This window comes from Elaeis guineensis, chromosome 1 (genome assembly GCF_000442705.2).
Source record: "Elaeis guineensis isolate ETL-2024a chromosome 1, EG11, whole genome shotgun sequence".
Taxonomy (NCBI): Eukaryota; Viridiplantae; Streptophyta; class Magnoliopsida; order Arecales; family Arecaceae; genus Elaeis; species Elaeis guineensis.
The window spans coordinates 173,922,308-173,939,131 of record NC_025993.2 but is presented as its reverse complement, the minus strand read 5'-3'; the positions used below and the strand labels follow the sequence as shown (position 1 = coordinate 173,939,131).

At 36.9% G+C, this 16,824-nt stretch overlaps 1 protein-coding gene across 16 annotated transcripts; it reads left to right on the top strand.

Moving 5' to 3' along the window:
* The first annotated feature begins 1,131 nt into the window (after positions 1–1,131).
* On the top strand, positions 1,132–15,921 carry LOC105039660 (uncharacterized). Of its 16 annotated transcripts, none has more exons than XM_019848599.3 (13): positions 1,136–1,275; positions 1,423–1,453; positions 3,393–3,613; positions 5,064–5,174; positions 5,339–5,534; positions 10,892–11,362; positions 11,450–11,590; positions 11,685–11,788; positions 11,888–12,106; positions 12,196–12,690; positions 13,646–14,073; positions 15,363–15,456; positions 15,536–15,921. In XM_019848599.3, the coding sequence occupies exons 5-13, from the start codon at positions 5,358–5,360 to the stop codon at positions 15,645–15,647; spliced, it is 2,241 nt and encodes a 746-aa protein (XP_019704158.1). In that variant the 5' UTR covers positions 1,136–1,275; positions 1,423–1,453; positions 3,393–3,613; positions 5,064–5,174; positions 5,339–5,357; the 3' UTR covers positions 15,648–15,921. The 16 variants fall into 16 exon arrangements, with proteins under 16 accessions (XP_010914184.1, XP_019704160.1, XP_019704158.1 ...); XM_073248930.1 differs by lacking the exon at positions 5,064–5,174 and adding an exon at positions 4,436–4,718 and having other exon boundaries at positions 1,137–1,275; XM_073248961.1 differs by having other exon boundaries at positions 1,137–1,275; positions 3,393–4,718; positions 5,339–5,399; positions 10,898–11,362.
* Positions 15,922–16,824: the final 903 nt, after the last annotated feature.

Here is a 16,824-nt window from a genome sequence, read left to right as displayed (position 1 = left end):
TACATGCAAAAAATTCTAATTTAGATTTTCTGCATATATACCTTCCAAAACATTCAAATTTATGTGAATACCCTCTAAAATTATTAGTTACATATACATCCTTATAATTTTTTTTTGCACATCTACCCACGAGGGTGTTTTGGTCATTTTAATTTTAAACTGTTAATTTTTAATAGAGAACTAAAAGTAAATCTCCGGCTATACTTTCAATTTAGAACTAACTATCCACTTGAGTTTTAAGTAAAAATAGCTACCTATTTGAAATATAAATTAAAAACAACTATCTATTTTGACTAAAATAACCTTTATACCCTTATACCCTTACATTCTTTAAAATACTATAGTATTATATTATCATAGTATAGTATTCCTTTACATTGGTATTATATTATATTAGTGTAGTATTATTTTATAATAATACAGTATTATTTTATTGTAATATATTAATATAGTATTTTTTTACAATAAGATAGTATTATATTATATTAGTGTAGTATTTTTTTATAATAACGTAGTATTGCTTTATTATATTATACTAATATAGTATTCCTTTATAATAAGGTAGTATTACATTATCATAGTACAGTATTCTTTTATTGTAGTATTACTTTACAATAATTCAGTATTACTTTATAATATTGTAGTATAATCTTATAATAGTATAGTATTACTTTCTAATAGCGTAGTGTTACTTTATAACTGAAAAAGATAATTAGGTCATTTCATTCTCATTTAGATAATTACTTTTAAGTTATATTTCAAATGGATAGCTGTTTTTGTTTGAAACTTAAGTGGATAGTTACTTTTAAATTTAAATTTAAATGGATAGTTTTTTCTGATTTATTCAATTTTTAATGATGTTAAATGATGTGGGTATATATGTAAAAATAATATTTTATAAGGTATACATATAAATATTAATATAAATTGAAATATGTAGAAGGATTAATTTTTTTAAAAAAAATATAATAATTTTTTATCAAAATGATTTTTTTTGGCTATAAAATTTTTGATTTATCGACCCTATACCCATGATAATGTGAACAAGAATAAGGATGGGTTGGTGGGTTCGGGTACCCGGCGGCTATACCAATTTTAAATGGGATGGGTTTGGGATTTCTGATTAATTTCGTAATCGGGTTTGGGACGGGTTCGCCTCGCAGCGCTCCTCTTCTCCCCTGTCCGGTTGGGTGCGACGCCGGAGTGATCAAAGCATCCTCATTTTATTCCTCGCGGCTCCCCTGTTCTCTCCAGCGCCGCCCTGCCTCTTTTTGGGTATTGCTTCTCCCGTCCTGTTGTTCTCCATTACCCCAATCTGGATTCCTTGTTCTTCTTTCCTCAATTCACAAGTAGATCTTTTGGATTCTTTTTTCTGATTTCTTTTCCTTGTCTTTTTTGGGTTTGTATGGATCCGATATCAAGGCGGAGGCATAGCGTCGGCTCCATGGCGCTGGTGAGTGTTTTCAGATAAATAGGGTTGTTGCTATAGTATTTTTTTCTTAATGTTCTCGATTTTTTTTCTTTGGAGGTGGTAGGATTTTGGGGTTTCAAAGATTTTTCTTTCGTTTAATTTATGTTCGTCTCCAGGAAGGTAGAAACAAAGAGTAAGATGGTTACTTGATTCGAAATTGTAAATTTTATTGCAATCATATTTTCATAATTGTGCTCTCCTTGTTTTCTCCTGGAACGTTCATGTATGATTCAAATAATACAAGTTCCTTTTGCCTGATAGTAATCTACTGTTGATTTTGCCTTCTTCCCAAATACATTTATGTTATCCGCTAGGAATTTGGCATTCTCTTTTGCCTTGTAGAATTAGTGATTTAGGGTTTTATTTAGGGTTCCGTTAGAAAATTGAGTTGTTGGTTTAATGGATTGTGTATGTGGTGCTAGATCTTGGTTTTTATGTCATCATTAGATTCATGTTAAATGTAGAGCTTTGCATAGAAGCTCAGGATTTTCACTTCGCAACAATTGCTAGCTGGATGGGAATCCTAATAAATTTTGTGTGGGGAACAGATTAACATCTGATGCTCACTTTCTTGCTATGATGAATATAAACCTTCTTGTCTTGTATGCCAATTTCTTTCAAGCTCTTCTTTCTTTTTCTTTTATATTTTAACCCATGATATTTGGTATTATTTGTATTATTTTATTTTTTAGAAATTTTTTTTGCAAATTGCTATATGATAATTTACCTCTTTCAGCTGGTGCTAACCATGGTAAGACTTCTGGTTGATATCTTGAAGCTGTAAAGAAATTGTTCACTTTTCAATAAGATGGTCTCTTTGCCATGCATGTAGTGTCTAGATTCAACGAGGCCCTCAATCATCCCCTTGGGTTGTAATTGGCTTCCTAACTTCTTTATGTGGGATGATACCTAGTAAGTGGTCATGCAGCTTGGACAGGCATTAAGCCAGGACAATTGTCTATGATGCTCATAGACTGTAACTTTTGTCTCGTGGACTATGGTGATCAACATGAATTTTCTTTTGTAGTTTTGACAACCCTTAGGACATACAATAGTTTTAGCTTTGTTAGATATTGTCCTAGTTTTAAGCCAAAACACCTGACTTTAGTACTTCTGCTCACTGTATACTATGATATATTGTGGATCATGTGAATTAAGATGCTATGTCATTGGCCATATTCAATAATATCCAAGATGCCTAAAAAGCTTGAAGATCAAATATTTTGGTTGCTGCTTGCAACAAAACTTGACAGATGTTGTATGGCTAATTCTGCTGAAGCCTTTGATTCTTTCAACCTCCCATATTTAAGGTGAGAGATAGGTTCTGAAACACAAAGGGGTAGGTGGGTGAGATGAAATGTCAAAAGGAAATGTAAAAGTGAAGGATGTTAGCAGAATGAAAACTGGTGATTGGATGGTAGTTGGGGGAGGATTGTGTGTGGAGAGTGGTGCCTTGGCTGTTGGAGTTGGGATATCTGGAGATAGAATGATGGTGAATTTCTAACTTCAAGGTTATTGATAAGGATCATCATAATATCTCAACTTTGGCAAATATATGTGGTGAAAGGTGATTTATTTGGAAATTTATCAATTTCATTATTCCCCATCCCCTTCTAATTTCATTTCAAATTCGATTGTAGTTATCATATCTTCGAGCATTATACCATTGCATGCATCATAAAACAGTTAAATAAGTCCTTAAAAATTTATCTTTTCTTTCCCTTCGAAAATGCCTGGAATTCCAACACACACAAAAACACTTGTGATGAAAGATAGGTATCCTCCAAGGAATATATTTTGGTTTTACTTAGAAATTGTCTAAATTTTATTGGTAACACAAGTTGGCTTGTTTGATATGGTAAACTTTCCATTGATTTGTTTTGTATATTTAAAATGATGCATTGATAACTGTGCCTTACAGATTTTGCATGCTGGTAACACAAACGAAAATGGTTTCAAGGCACTTATTGCAGCAGAGTACAATGGGTTCTGGGTTGAGAAAAACAGCTCCATATGGGCATAAGAGTACATAATATGGTTGAGATTGCAAACCTTGATAAACATTTAATGTTTTTCTTTGTGTTTAACCTGCTCTCATGGATCATGACACACAACCTTGCCTCACCAGACTTGTTGGATAAGGTATGCCAAATTTTAGCTCAGTTTTGTACATCACATTGTAACATGCAAACGTAACCTTGACACCTCACCCTTTGCACAATACTTAATAGTTCATTCAAGCAAAAATTGTCTCAGCATCCCTCGATGCAAGAACACATATATATACTTACACCTCACAACTCCACTAGCATATCATAGTGTGCCTATTCCCTACAAAAATAGGAAAATTGAGGCTTCTTCTTCTGAAGGTGTATAACGCTCCTTTCTCAAGAACTTCTTCCAGAACATAGTCTAGTTACGACTGCTTGCTGGAGAAGTCACTCACAAGCCCTAGAGTGCTACATATATGATAGCAGCTATACGGGACTCAAGAAGCACAGTTAAACTCATCTAACTGCAGGAGGCACAAGCAGACTTGGGCAGGCAAATCTCTGGACAGATATTGTTAGGTGGTTAGATGACAGTTTATGTGAGTCAATTTTGAAATCTATTGATGTCCGGCATTAGCTACTAATCATCGATATGCTCATAAACTTCCAGACGATTGAAACACTTAGCGTCAGCATAGGCCAGATGTGGTTTAGCAGTTATGGAAGTTTTGGCTTATGAGTTTTTAGGGTTTCAACCAAGAAATAAAAGCGATAGCAAGAAATAAAGAAAAGTGAAAAAATGAAAAGAAAAGAAAATTGAACCAGCACGAAATTATCATTATTGGATTCATGCAAGATATGAGGCATGCGGTGTTTTTATCTGATGATAGACATATCTATCAAGAGCCAAGAATTCGCGTGGGTTTATAGGATCTCATCATCATAAAAAAGGATCTGGCATTATGCTTAGCAGCTCTTCTTCTTTGCGGTCAAGAGAGAGGCGATGGTTGCAAAGCCATGCGAGGGATCAAGATGGAGGTCTTCAGTCGAGAGTGCAGACCTCGATAAAAAAGTTAATGTTTCCTTCGTGATGATACATGAAGGCCTCCATATGGTTGAGATTGCAAGCCTTGATAAAAAGTTAATGTTTTTCTTTGTGCCTAACCATATTATCCTCTCTCAGCACCATATGGTGCATGCAGCTGCATGCCATATCGGCACGGGGACTGCTATCCAAGTTGGCAGACTGCGAATAGGTATGGGAGGCATTCCACATCTTGTACCGTGATGGTACATGAATGATATGGGGCATATCGAAATATGTCAATTTGTCTAACCTTAGCTTTCATGAAGAAAATAATTCAAAATCATTTTATTCATTATGTTTGTTCTTATTGTTAGTTCTTCCTTCTTTCTTCATTGCACTCAACTTGAACTTCATAAACAGATATGAAGGAAAATAACTTGATCTTAGTTATCCTGTTCCTAGATGAGTTAAATTGGAATAATTTCAAATATTTTATCACATACTTTAGTCGAGCCTTCTGTGGTCTTTCTATCCACTTTTCTTTCCTCTCAATTGTTGTGCTCTTCTGTTGCAGTATGAAATTATGGATGGCTATTATGCACTAGCTTAGAGGAGAGTTTTTTTCATGCATGGGGATGAATTTTTCATGCTAGAATTTTATAAAGAAAATATCATTCATTTTGAGGTAAATGTAATTATATCCATTTCCTTCATGTGAATGAGTATCTGCATTTTCTACTTTTGTTCTTCTCATGCATGCTCAAAAATGTGTTTTATGTTTGTGGTCTTATTTTTCTCCAGTAAAAAAAAATATTTTCACTCATACCTTTTTTCTTGGCTACCTTGCAGCTATGTATGTGATCTAAAGATGCTGAGAAAGAAATGTAGGCTATGGTGGCCGGAGCAGCTGGTATCTTCCCAACCCAACTCAAGTTTCTTATTTGTTGGCTGGTATATATGTTCCATAAATTCTCTTGACATCATTGTGGCTACAACAATTTCTCCACATGAGATTTCACCTTGCCTTCTTCAATCCAATTTTCAGGTAAAGAAAGTTGTAAGCATTTTTTTAAGAAAAATTATAGAGACACCCCTTAAAGTTTGACCATTTTACACTTAGACCCCCAAAGAAAAAAGTTTCAGCTATCCACTAAAACTTTGAAAATATTGCAAAAAGCCCCAGCCATTTGTCTTCGGCCTAGCAGTGTTAATAGAAAAGATAAAATGACTAAAATACCCTCAATTCACGCATGATTTTTTTTTTTCATTTTTTTCCCTGAATCATCAGGTGCAATTGGATTGCGCAAAATCCCGCGATGGATAACACGCCACGTTACCCCTTGTATTTTACCGATTCTTAATTGTGCGCTAATCACTGGGTGCAATTGGACTGTGTGAAATCCCACGGTGGATAACACGCCACGTTACCCCTTATATTTCATCGATTCCTGATTGCGCGCTATCTACCGTGCATATACTCTGAGATTTGCCCTGGTTCACCGTCGCCTTCTCCCTCATGGATGCGCACCTCCTCCCCGCTCTCCTCGTTGCCACCTCATGTCGGTCTTCGCCTTTCCCCTCACAGATGCCCTCACTAGCATTGGCCTTCCCCCTCGCGGATGCTCATCTCTCACTGGTCTTCACCGTCGCCTTTCCCCTGATGGATGCCTCATTAGCGTTAGCTTTCCCCCTTGCGGATGCCCACCTCTCACCGATCTCCACCATCGCCTTTCACCTCGCAGACATCCACCTCCTGCCGGTCTCCGCCATCACCTTCCCCCTCACGGATGCCCTCATCGACATTGGTCTCCTCCCTTGCGGACGCCCACATCCTGCCAGTCTCCCTCCAGTCTCCGCTGTCACCTTCCCCCTCACAGACGCCCTCAACGACGTCGGCCTTCGCCCTCGCGGACGCCCATCTCCTGTCGGTCTTCGCCGTTGCCTTCCCCCTCACGGACGCCCTCACCGATATCGGCCTTCCCCCTTGCGGATGCCCACCTCCCGTCGGTCTTCACTGTCGCCTTCCCCCTCATACATGCCCTCATGGGCATCGGCCTTCCCCCTCCAGTCTCCCTCTATGCTTTCCTTCCCACAGATCTCCGACAAAGAGAAAGAAATGAGAAAAAAAATAGAAAAAAGAAAAAATTTGATCAATCTATGCAGGAAAAAGGAAAAAAATTTTCTTTTTCCACCTTTCCTTTTATGTTTTTCCCAGATTTTTCCTCTATTTTTTCCCAGATTTTTCCTCTATTTTTTCCATCCTTTGGAGTAACTAGAAGGGAAGGGCATTTATGGTATTTTATGAAATTTAACCTCTTAGTTACTCTCACGTTATAATTTTGTCCAACGGAGACAAATAGCGGGACCTCTTTGCAACATTTTCAAAGTTTTGGTGGGTGGTTGAAACCTTTTTCTTTTGAGGTCTAAGTGTAAAATGGTCAAACTTTAAGGGGTGTCTCTGTATTTTTTTTTTTTTAAAATTTTTTACGGCACTTTAGGATATGGTTGTATTTAATCTAACAGTTTACTCCAAGAAATATGCTTTGATAGCAAGGAAAAGGTTGAATAAACATTTTATTTATTCTTCGTTTGCATCTTTAGGATATATCTGTATTTAATCTAGCAGTTTAATAAATAACATGTATCTGCATGAAGCAGAAAATGTGCTTTAGTAGCATTCTTATGAGAACATAGTTATAATATGCTCCTGAGCTGCTTGTTTGCTGAAGTTAGGAAAGAACATAGGAATCAAATTTATTATGTACTACATTCTATTGGTTCATCACGAATAAAGGTATGCTAGAATGATCATAGCCAACAAGCCTTTTTAAATTCATAGGTGTTTTTGACAATCCTATCTGACTTTTGTCAAGACTATTCATTTGTAAGGCTTTTGAGAGTCCTCAAGCACATTTTTTACCTATGGTCCTTAAGATCATCTAAAAATAATCTGGCACCATTATGTTAATGAGGCTTCGACAGGCTTTGTTGTATGAGTATCATTCCAAGTAGATCTTTAGTTCTTCATCCACTAGTAGTTTGACCCGTTGCCCCTAGTTTGCCTCATATTGAACTTGGCATTAGATATTTAGCACTTTCATATATCCTGAGTTCTTATTGACTAGCAGCTGTCACTAGCATTTTAGGAGAATCTCATCTACTTGCTTTTTCATTATTTTTGAATCATCTTTATTTATCCCCTAATGTTCTATATAATACAAGTAAGATGATTTCTTGCTTTAGGATACCTCTCGGCCTTTGATTTTTGTTCAATTTGGATGGTCTTGTACACTTATATATGTTTGTTTTTATGCATGGATGTATATATTAACATTCTAAATTTGTTTGTTATAATTGTTTTGGTTTGGCAAAATCTGAGCACATGCCTTAAAATGTTTTTTGATAATTTCATTGCACAACTCATTGAAGTTTTGATCTCATGAACTAAAATTATCGTTGTTAAATTACATTCACTGAGGGCTGCCTCAGACTATCAATAGTTACTTCATCAATCAGAAGTTTAAAGAGATGAAGCCTGCACAAATTGTAGTCAGTGTTTGGAGCTCATTAACTTGTGCTGAACTGCTGCAATGGGTAGGTCACAGGTTCCAAGTTCGACCACACGTCAACCATGGTTGAATAAAAGTAGCCTTCTTTTCCTGTTAAATATACCTTTCTTTTCCCATCACCCTGTTTGAATACCTAGATCCCAAAAGCCTTCTCATTTCAAGCCAAGAGAGAAACAAAAGGAGGGGGGAAGAAGGGGAGGACCAAGCTATAATATGATTATGATCTACTCTCCTTCTCTCCTTCCCACTTTTGCTTTGGCTCCTAACACCTAGCAATTATCCATAGATTCCATACTTCTTCCTATCTTCCTTATACTTCTCCTCCACATCAGATTCTTTCCCATGAAAGTGAGGTGATAGCCCAGCCCTCTCCCATGATAATGGCGGCAATGGTTTAATTCCTCCACCCATGGTGGTCATGGTTTCTCTTCCACAACAACAAAGCATTGGCACAACCGATGGTGACATGGCTCATGCAGTGATAACATCAACAATGGTGATGAAATTTCTCCATCTCACTTAAGAGTGGTTGGGAGGAGATTACTAAGGGGGCATAAGGAAATCATGGCAGAGGATATTTTTCATTCTTTTCTACTCACTAGATCAATTGACTTGAGTGGGTTTGAGATCAAATGCTTTCCCTTAGACATATCATTTTTAGCTTTGCTTAAGTTTATTACTATTATTTATGTTACAGTGCTCTTGACATTGCTTTCCTTCTAAGTCAATGCTTTATCTGGAAGACTGGAACAGCTAAAAAGATTATTGCCCATCCTTCTTTTGTTTTCCACCCTTGAACAGGACAGTCTTCTCTTCATTTTAAGTTATGTAAATGATTTTTATCCAAGTTTTCCGGATAACATGATTGTTATCTGTAACAACTAAAAAGATTCTGTCCATTTCTCTTTTGTTCTCCACCCTTAACTTATGAGTAGTCTTGTTCCCCATATTTAAGCATATGCCAGTGTATAAATGATCATGCACAACTCTCTGTGTCTCTAGTTTCTCTTAAGCATTGCCTGTTCTTTGAAGTTCTGACCTTTTCCAGTATACTTGGTAACAATAAAATGGGCAAAGAAGTACTTAAGTCAAAGAATTGTTTGAGTATAAAAGGGTTGAAAATTATAGTTTGTGGAACCTCTAATTTGTCACATATTGTAAGGAATTATTTCTTCAAATCATGGGTTCAGAAACTGCCAGAACAGGATTCTACAGCTGGTACCATACTATTCCAACACGAAATTGGCACTGGTATGAGTACTAGGACATGAAAACCCTGTGTACCGATACATAGCAGCCATTCCAATGCATATGGATGGTATTGGACCAATTGTACTGGTGCTTACCGATAGTTTTTTTACTTTTTTTGAAGTTGTCAGTTTTAGAATGTAGCCATGAGCACCAAAACATGCTGTTCTGATCGAAAAATGCTATAGGATTTGGTACTGAAATTTAAAACCTGGCTTCAAATTGTATATGCATCATTATGTATTTTTAGTCCTTTCATAACATTGCTAAGCTATCGATTGTGAACTCATGCAATTTACAAAGTTGAATCTGTGGAAGTCATTTTGGAATTCCCTTCTTTTTTTCTTACATGGAATATCTCATGTAGGAATGAGGATGATATCTATGTCTTTAACTGTTATTGTAGAAGCTTTATGTATGACTTTACGGCCCGACTAGCGACAGTTTTCTACTTACAATGCCAAAGCTTGCAAAGAATCTAGCTTTTTAACTCCTACGCTCCCTTTGCTGCCAATAGTTGTCAGTATTTTTCATGGTTCACTATATCACCTTAAATAGCAACAGCTAAATGACTTTACTTTTATTATTTTTAAATGTATTATTGCTTTTGTTTTAATGCTCCTAGCATGCTGCTCGTCCTAATTCCTTTGAGGACTCCCTACTTCTGCAATGAGTACTGCCACATCCCCTCCTCAATTGGGAAACTAAATTATGGACAAAGATTTATCTATATTTAGGGCGTGTTTGGTTTGCAACCAGAATCAGAATGGATTGGAATGGCCATATTCACTGAGATGTTTGGTTTATGCTTGGAATTGGAAAATCAATTAAATAGAGGGATATTTTTGGAAAGTCAATTAAATAGAGGGGTATTTTGGAAAATTAATTTTTTAAAATATACTTGGTGGAATGGGATTTGAATATTGGGAGGAGATTTGGGATTGGATTTTGGGCGATTAGAACCTTCCCATTCTCCCTTGGATTGGGAAAGGGAATAGGTCTCCCAACCAAACGGCTGGAGGCTGGAGTGGGAGTCATTTATTCCCATTCCCATTCCAGAGCCTAACTCCTGCCAAACCAAATATGTCCTTAATTTCTCAACTGACAATAGAATTTGACTAGAAGGATTTACTAGCTATAATGTAGTATGATGAGAGTGAAGATTTACTTAACACAAGTTGACTTAAACTATATCAGAATGTCTGCATTGCAGTTTTCTGTAACAGTATATCTTCCAATTAACACTGAATACAAAGAATATTGATTTATTATGTAGATTTATGTGTCTTTTCAGATACACCCTTATATTTGATGGGGTGTGATCTATGATCAATGAAGATCTTTTTTTCTGTGTTACCCTATGGAATCAAGAAAGTTATCTTCTTGGTGAATTCTATTTAAACAACTTCCAATGATCAACAACAAATTTAAAAGCTTGTTCTCAGTTATTGCACCCATGATGAAAGTTTGCAAGCCTTTGCTCATAATTAGTCTCCTTGTCAAAGGCTACATGCTCTGTCAGCTCTTGGTTAATGCATGTATTCTGTTACCAATCTCTTTGTAATGTCAACAATTTTATTCATAGATTCAGGAAATCCTTCATGCTGTAAATGGAGCTATGCCTCTGCGACTCCAAGAATTGTCAACAATCTCTGTTCTTGGACACTGCACTGCAGATTGCACTGGTGAAGTTTTGAAAGTGATGGGCAATCAGAACAATGATTCTCCGAGGAAAAGCAATAGTGAGCGACTACAGTGTCCTGGAGTGGAAGAAAATTCTTCATTAAAAACTCACAGTGATGACAGGGTGAATCAACAGTGCCATCAGAAACTATTTGCAGACACAACAGCTGATGAAAATTGTGCAAGATGGAATTGTGGTTGCAAGAAGCTAGATCAATTTACAGAGCATCAGCGGCAGTCTTTTATTAGAAATGGTAACTGGATTCAAGTACTTTGTAAATCTGAAAGAATGTTGTGCAAAGAGCCTAGATGGATCCCGGAGTTGCATCACATGCATCTTAATGGCGAGACATTGTCAGCACATGATGTCCACGTATGTAAGTTAGGAAAATCATCATTGCTTGTTTCCAAATGGTATCTCATTGCTTCACTCTTTATAAATTTTACTTTTATGTTTCAGCTTATAATATATGAGCTCCCAACCTATGGTAGAAATCATTTTTCGTTGAGCTCTTGGGGTTCTTCTGAGCATGTGGGATCCTCATTCAGGAAACCAAACTGGGTAAATGAGCTAGACAAGAAACCAATGCTTCTTGATTTGGTAAGCTCAGGAGTTTTATTTGTATAGATTTATATTGTTTCCACTGCTTGAATACCTACACTTAATTTTTGCATCATCAAAATCGGAATTACAGGACTCAGTTGTGTTGGCACTTAACTGCACAATGGCAGCTAAGGTACTGCTGGGGCAACGCATGGGCACCTTTGATCCTGTGATCCACTTGTTTTGGATATCCACGTAGTCTCTTATTCTTCACAAATATTTAACTTCAATGGTATCATCTGTTTCTTTACCTTTTTTTTATTATTTTTTTAAATGCCAATTTGTTTCTCTTAGGTTGGTATCCACAATATGGCAGACAATGGCTGTTTTGGTGGCCTCAGTTGCCACTGTTAGATACATCTTACTTCAATCGCTTTATAGGTTTCTGAGTTATGGATCTGAAACATTCTTCTTTATCTTATCCAAGATGTTCGCTCACACGTGCAAGAACGTGCACATACGCAGTTGTCAGTTCTTGTATTGGCCGGTTATTCTTCAAGGTACTGGTTTCAGGTAAATGAAAATAGGCGTAACATCTACTAGCTTTTGTATTTGGAATCCTTTGTCTGTTCCTAATGGTTGCAGACTTATCTGATATGCAGTTCCCAATCAAATGTTGAATATGCACACAGAGCTGCATTACGAAAGCACTTCATGTGGTCTAATGTTGCCATGGATGTTATTTTTGGTATTATTATTGGTCTGGCATTGTTGGTTAATGTTGAAGCTGTTTGCTTTTGGATCTTGATCGTGGTACGTGGCATAACAGATAATCTGTTACGCTTGGGTTGTGTATGGTTGATGGGTGTTCCTGCAGGCTTCAAACTGAATACTGAACTTGCAGAGCTTCTTGGCATGATTTCACTCAATGCAATTCAAATTTTCTCTACCCTCTGTTTCTTTCTAAGTACTTATCTCAGTTATTTCGTCGAGGGGCTTGCATTGTCCGGAATTGTCTTCGGCCTGACCATACCAGCTGCTTTGTGCATAGACATGCTAAAGCTTGCAACGTTGCATGTTTTAACCCTTCATTGGTTGATATCATTTCTTTATTCACAACAGATCCAGGCTTTAGCATCTTTGTGGCGCCTTTTCAGGTAACAGTTTTAGCGCAACATCTGATCCTCAGGTGTTGATGGGAGATATGTTCCAACTATTGTCATATATTCATAAACTAATGCTGCAATGAATAGTATCTCACTTTTTCAAACTTCAGTGATATCATTGCAAAGGTTCATGATGCTTCCAGTTTCTAGACAAAAAGGATATTGCTAGTGTTGCTATAAGAAAGAAACTAATTGAAAGCATTGTTAGAGGAGTCAAACCTCTCATTTTGAGTATAAACTTTTGATTAGGAGAATAGTCTTATTGTGTTTCTAACCATCTTTTAAATAATAATTGGTGTATTCATGTATCTCTTTGTATCATGGCATGCCAATTGTTTTCACAAAATCATACAAGCACAGAATCCTTCATACACAGAACCTTGATTTAATTATGGTGCACCAAGCCTCAGACGAAGTGCATCTTAACTCTTGTAAGTATTGCTTATGTCATGAAGGCCCATATGAAAAGTGTTTAAAACTTGGAAATGGGCACCATGCTGTTACAGCCACTTACAAACTCGTGGATGTGATGACTAACTTTGAGTTTGCAACAATGCATGCCAATATATATGAGCGTCAGTTCACTGTTGCATATACATTAGCTGAGTGGAGTATTTGCTCCATGTCATTGTAGCAATACCCATCTCTGGATTAGGACGCCGACATGTTTACATGAAATTTACATCAATTCCACCCTTACAGCTGAGCTTGTAATAAGTTAAATCTCTCTCATCAACACAAACACGTGCATGCATGAAATGAAGTGTTAGACTGTTAGCTTGCTAGCGTACCATCTTTTCATTCCAAAGCTTTTCTATCCATCAAAACATGCATACACAGACGGACCCATGCATGCATGGAAGGATTTGTTTAGCCTTCATTATGGTTGTGCTGGTTCTTCTATAGCTTCTCTCATGAGCTAACTATGCTATGTATTTAATGGCAGAGGGCGAAAATGGAATCCACTTCGGCAGAGGTTGGATAGTTATGATTACACAGTTGAGCAGCATGTTGTTGGTTCACTTCTTTTTACACCTCTCTTACTTCTTCTACCAACAACTTCTGTATTCTACATTTTTTTCACCATGCTGAGTACCACCATCACTTTCATATGCATCATGATCGAGATCGCTATTTCTGTCCTCCATGCTACTCCTTTTGCTGAAATCTTACTATGCATGGCACGAAGAAGGAGATTTCCCTCTGGAATATGGTTTGAAATCATATCCAGTCCAACTGCCTGTACCTATGCAGGTAATGGACTGTCAGGTGATCCTCAGTCATCTGATTTGGGTGCAAGGAAAACAGCTTGCTTCTTCAAGGGAGGACCAAAACCTTTGGTTTCACTTCTCCGTAGTAATTATGCTACAATAGGTAAATCCATTTTTGGCTGTCTATATCTTTTTTGGCATAATCTGTTTCATCTAATACCCCTCAGTGCCAATGCATATATATATATATATATATATATATATATATATATATATATATATATATATATATATATATATATATATATGTCAAACACCTTTTTACCTGCCTTGTATCTTTTCGTTTCTTGTTAAAAGGTCTCTTTGCAATTCTTAGCATTTTTGCGGGTAAAACTTAGACACCTTTATACGGGTCCATTTATTGCTGTATTTTTTTTTGAATTTGTCTGGGGATAGACTACCTCTGTTTGTTGTTTCTCTCATGAAAGTCTGTGAGACAGTAGTCACAGTACTTGTGTGGCAGCTTCAATCTGTGTGGTTCATCTGTATTCTTTGTACTGGTATTATGTTTCTTGCATGTATAACCGCTAACAACATGGTGATACAGTTTGATGTATCATTAATGCGATAAAAAATCAGTGAGGGGTAATTCTTCTGCTACATGCATGTAGGTTTATCCCTTACATCAAGTGAAGAATTTGAAAACAGATATTCATGCGAAGTCTGTAATTTCCAATTTCAGATTTCTTATACTTGGTGCCTATTAGAACTGTAAACCAATTTTGATAGTTTTCATTTTTCATTTTATTAAAGCTTGCATTTGTGTTCTTTTGGACTAAGGTTTTGTACTTCTGGCATATAAAACAAATTAAGGTATCATCATGTTCTGTGTAAATTCTATTATGAATATACATCGTTCATAATTACTCCTCTGATTTGCCAAAAATTGTAAATTTGGTAAGATAAACTGCTAGTTGAAAACTAAAAATCTCTGGTCAACTGCAAGTTTCTGGACATGGCTGCTGAGGGAGGGTGTGAATTTTAATTGCCAAGAACCACTTAAATCATGTAAGATTGACATTTCGAATTATATTATGAGGCATGCTATGTTGGTCAAAGGACCAAAGTTATGACGTATAACTTACATGATATGTGGCCATCAATGGGGATTAAACGTGACCCAAAAAAATAAAAAGTTTGAAGTGGAGCTTTGTTTGATATTTTTTCTGTTGCTATTTTCCTTGTCAAATACAATGTACTATAACTTATCAAAAAAAAAAAAAAAAAAAAAGGTACCATCATTTCCTGTGCTGGCCTAGATGAAACAGCGACGTTACAGGGAAAAAAGGGAGCAGATTACTGAGTCTTAGGAAAAAGGCATTGTAACGATACTATATCCTTGGTTTCGAGCATCGGTATGCAAGTCGTAACACTGGAGACTAATCATTGCAGGTAAAATTATCGCACCACATTACAGGAATATATTCCGTGGGGTCCGGCCATCATTCGGCCCATCATTGGCATATGGAATCCTCAGTGGTCAGAGGTAATTACACCCTTCCGTTACTCCATGCATGAGATCCTGTCATTTATCTAGACTGAAAAATTCACATATCTGCCCACAGAATCCCATCAACTTTGCAAACCAGTCTGCCTCCCATAATGCCCTGGATGAACATTAGCTTTCGCGAATATTGGAGGTTGTGCCGTGATGCTGTGCTTTCATTCAGATTATAATGATTATTGCAGGCTAAAATCTGCAACATCCGACAGAATCTTGACGTGACAAAGATTTTGCACCGTGACTCCCGCCTACTCCAATCTTTTCTATTGGTTTTTCACATGGAAGCTGCTGATTAACTTTGATTTTTTTTTTTTAAAGCGTTGTTTTTGTCTTTTTATTTTTGTTTTGCTGGTTGTGCGGGGGTGCACTCGTTCCAGAAATTTCTGACATCACAACTGGAAATTTAAGAAACTAGCAAATTTTTTAGTTTGCTCAAGTATTTGTTTTTATTTGTTTGTGGTTGGATCAAAAATTTTGTTCTGCAATAGAATTCATTTTCTTGTGTTTGCCAGTACAAAATCATCTGCTCAGCGGATTCCTTGCTGGATACGTTAGCGCACTACTGACGTTTCTGATCATTGTGTATGTCATGGCTCAAGGCCTCCTATTTACTCTCTACTCTTGCTATCGGAAGTTGGTCGAATAAATTACGGCAAAAATGAGCCCACAAATTTCTCGTGCTACTCTCTGTCTTCTTAGCTAACTTATTTGAAACAAATGCAAGTAAGATCTTCCATCATAAAGCTAAGTGCTGAGTTCTTCGTTCCAAAGAGGGTGAAACAAATTCCAACACCGGGCCTCGAACTTAGTATCCCAGCCGTTTTAGCCCTCGTCCAATCATATGTCTGTTGCATCACAAAGGCAAGTCATCCATGCGGGTTTGCGTAACTGGTTTCTGTTTAATCCCTCGAGTCTTGACTGGGAGAAATTGTATCCTACGCGCACCATGTGGCCGAGTATAGCAATAATTACAGCCACTTATTTTTGTAGCAGTGCATCGGGATACATATTTGATGGGGTTCATAAAAATAGATGACTGTAATTGATGGCATACATAACTATATGGTACGTATAATGTGGGGTATAATTTATCTTTGACCGGACTATATTATTCCAAGCCTCACAGCCTGTAGCTTCAACCAGGTCCGAAGAAACAGAGAAAAAACCCAAAAAAAAAAAAAAAAAAAAAAAAAAAGAAAGAAAGAAGAAGAAGAAGAAGAAGAAGAAGGGATGAGTGAAGCTGTGTCTGTACTGATCCTTAACGGACGGTGAAGCAACTGACCGGAAATTAAATCTCCCAAAGGATACTTGTGTAGACACGTTCTCGATCAATGGGACAGTTGGACTGAG

Excerpts from the sequence above, each read along its gene's own strand:
- LOC105039660 (XM_073248930.1), top strand. The coding sequence starts at position 4,669 with ATGCCATATCGGCACGGGGACTGCTATCCAAGTTGGCAGACTGCGAAT. Across the intron at positions 5,535-10,891 it reads TTCTTCAATCCAATTTTCAG|ATTCAGGAAATCCTTCATGC; the intron begins GTAAAGAAAGTT and ends TTTTATTCATAG. Across the intron at positions 12,691-13,645 it reads TCTTTGTGGCGCCTTTTCAG|AGGGCGAAAATGGAATCCAC; the intron begins GTAACAGTTTTA and ends ATTTAATGGCAG.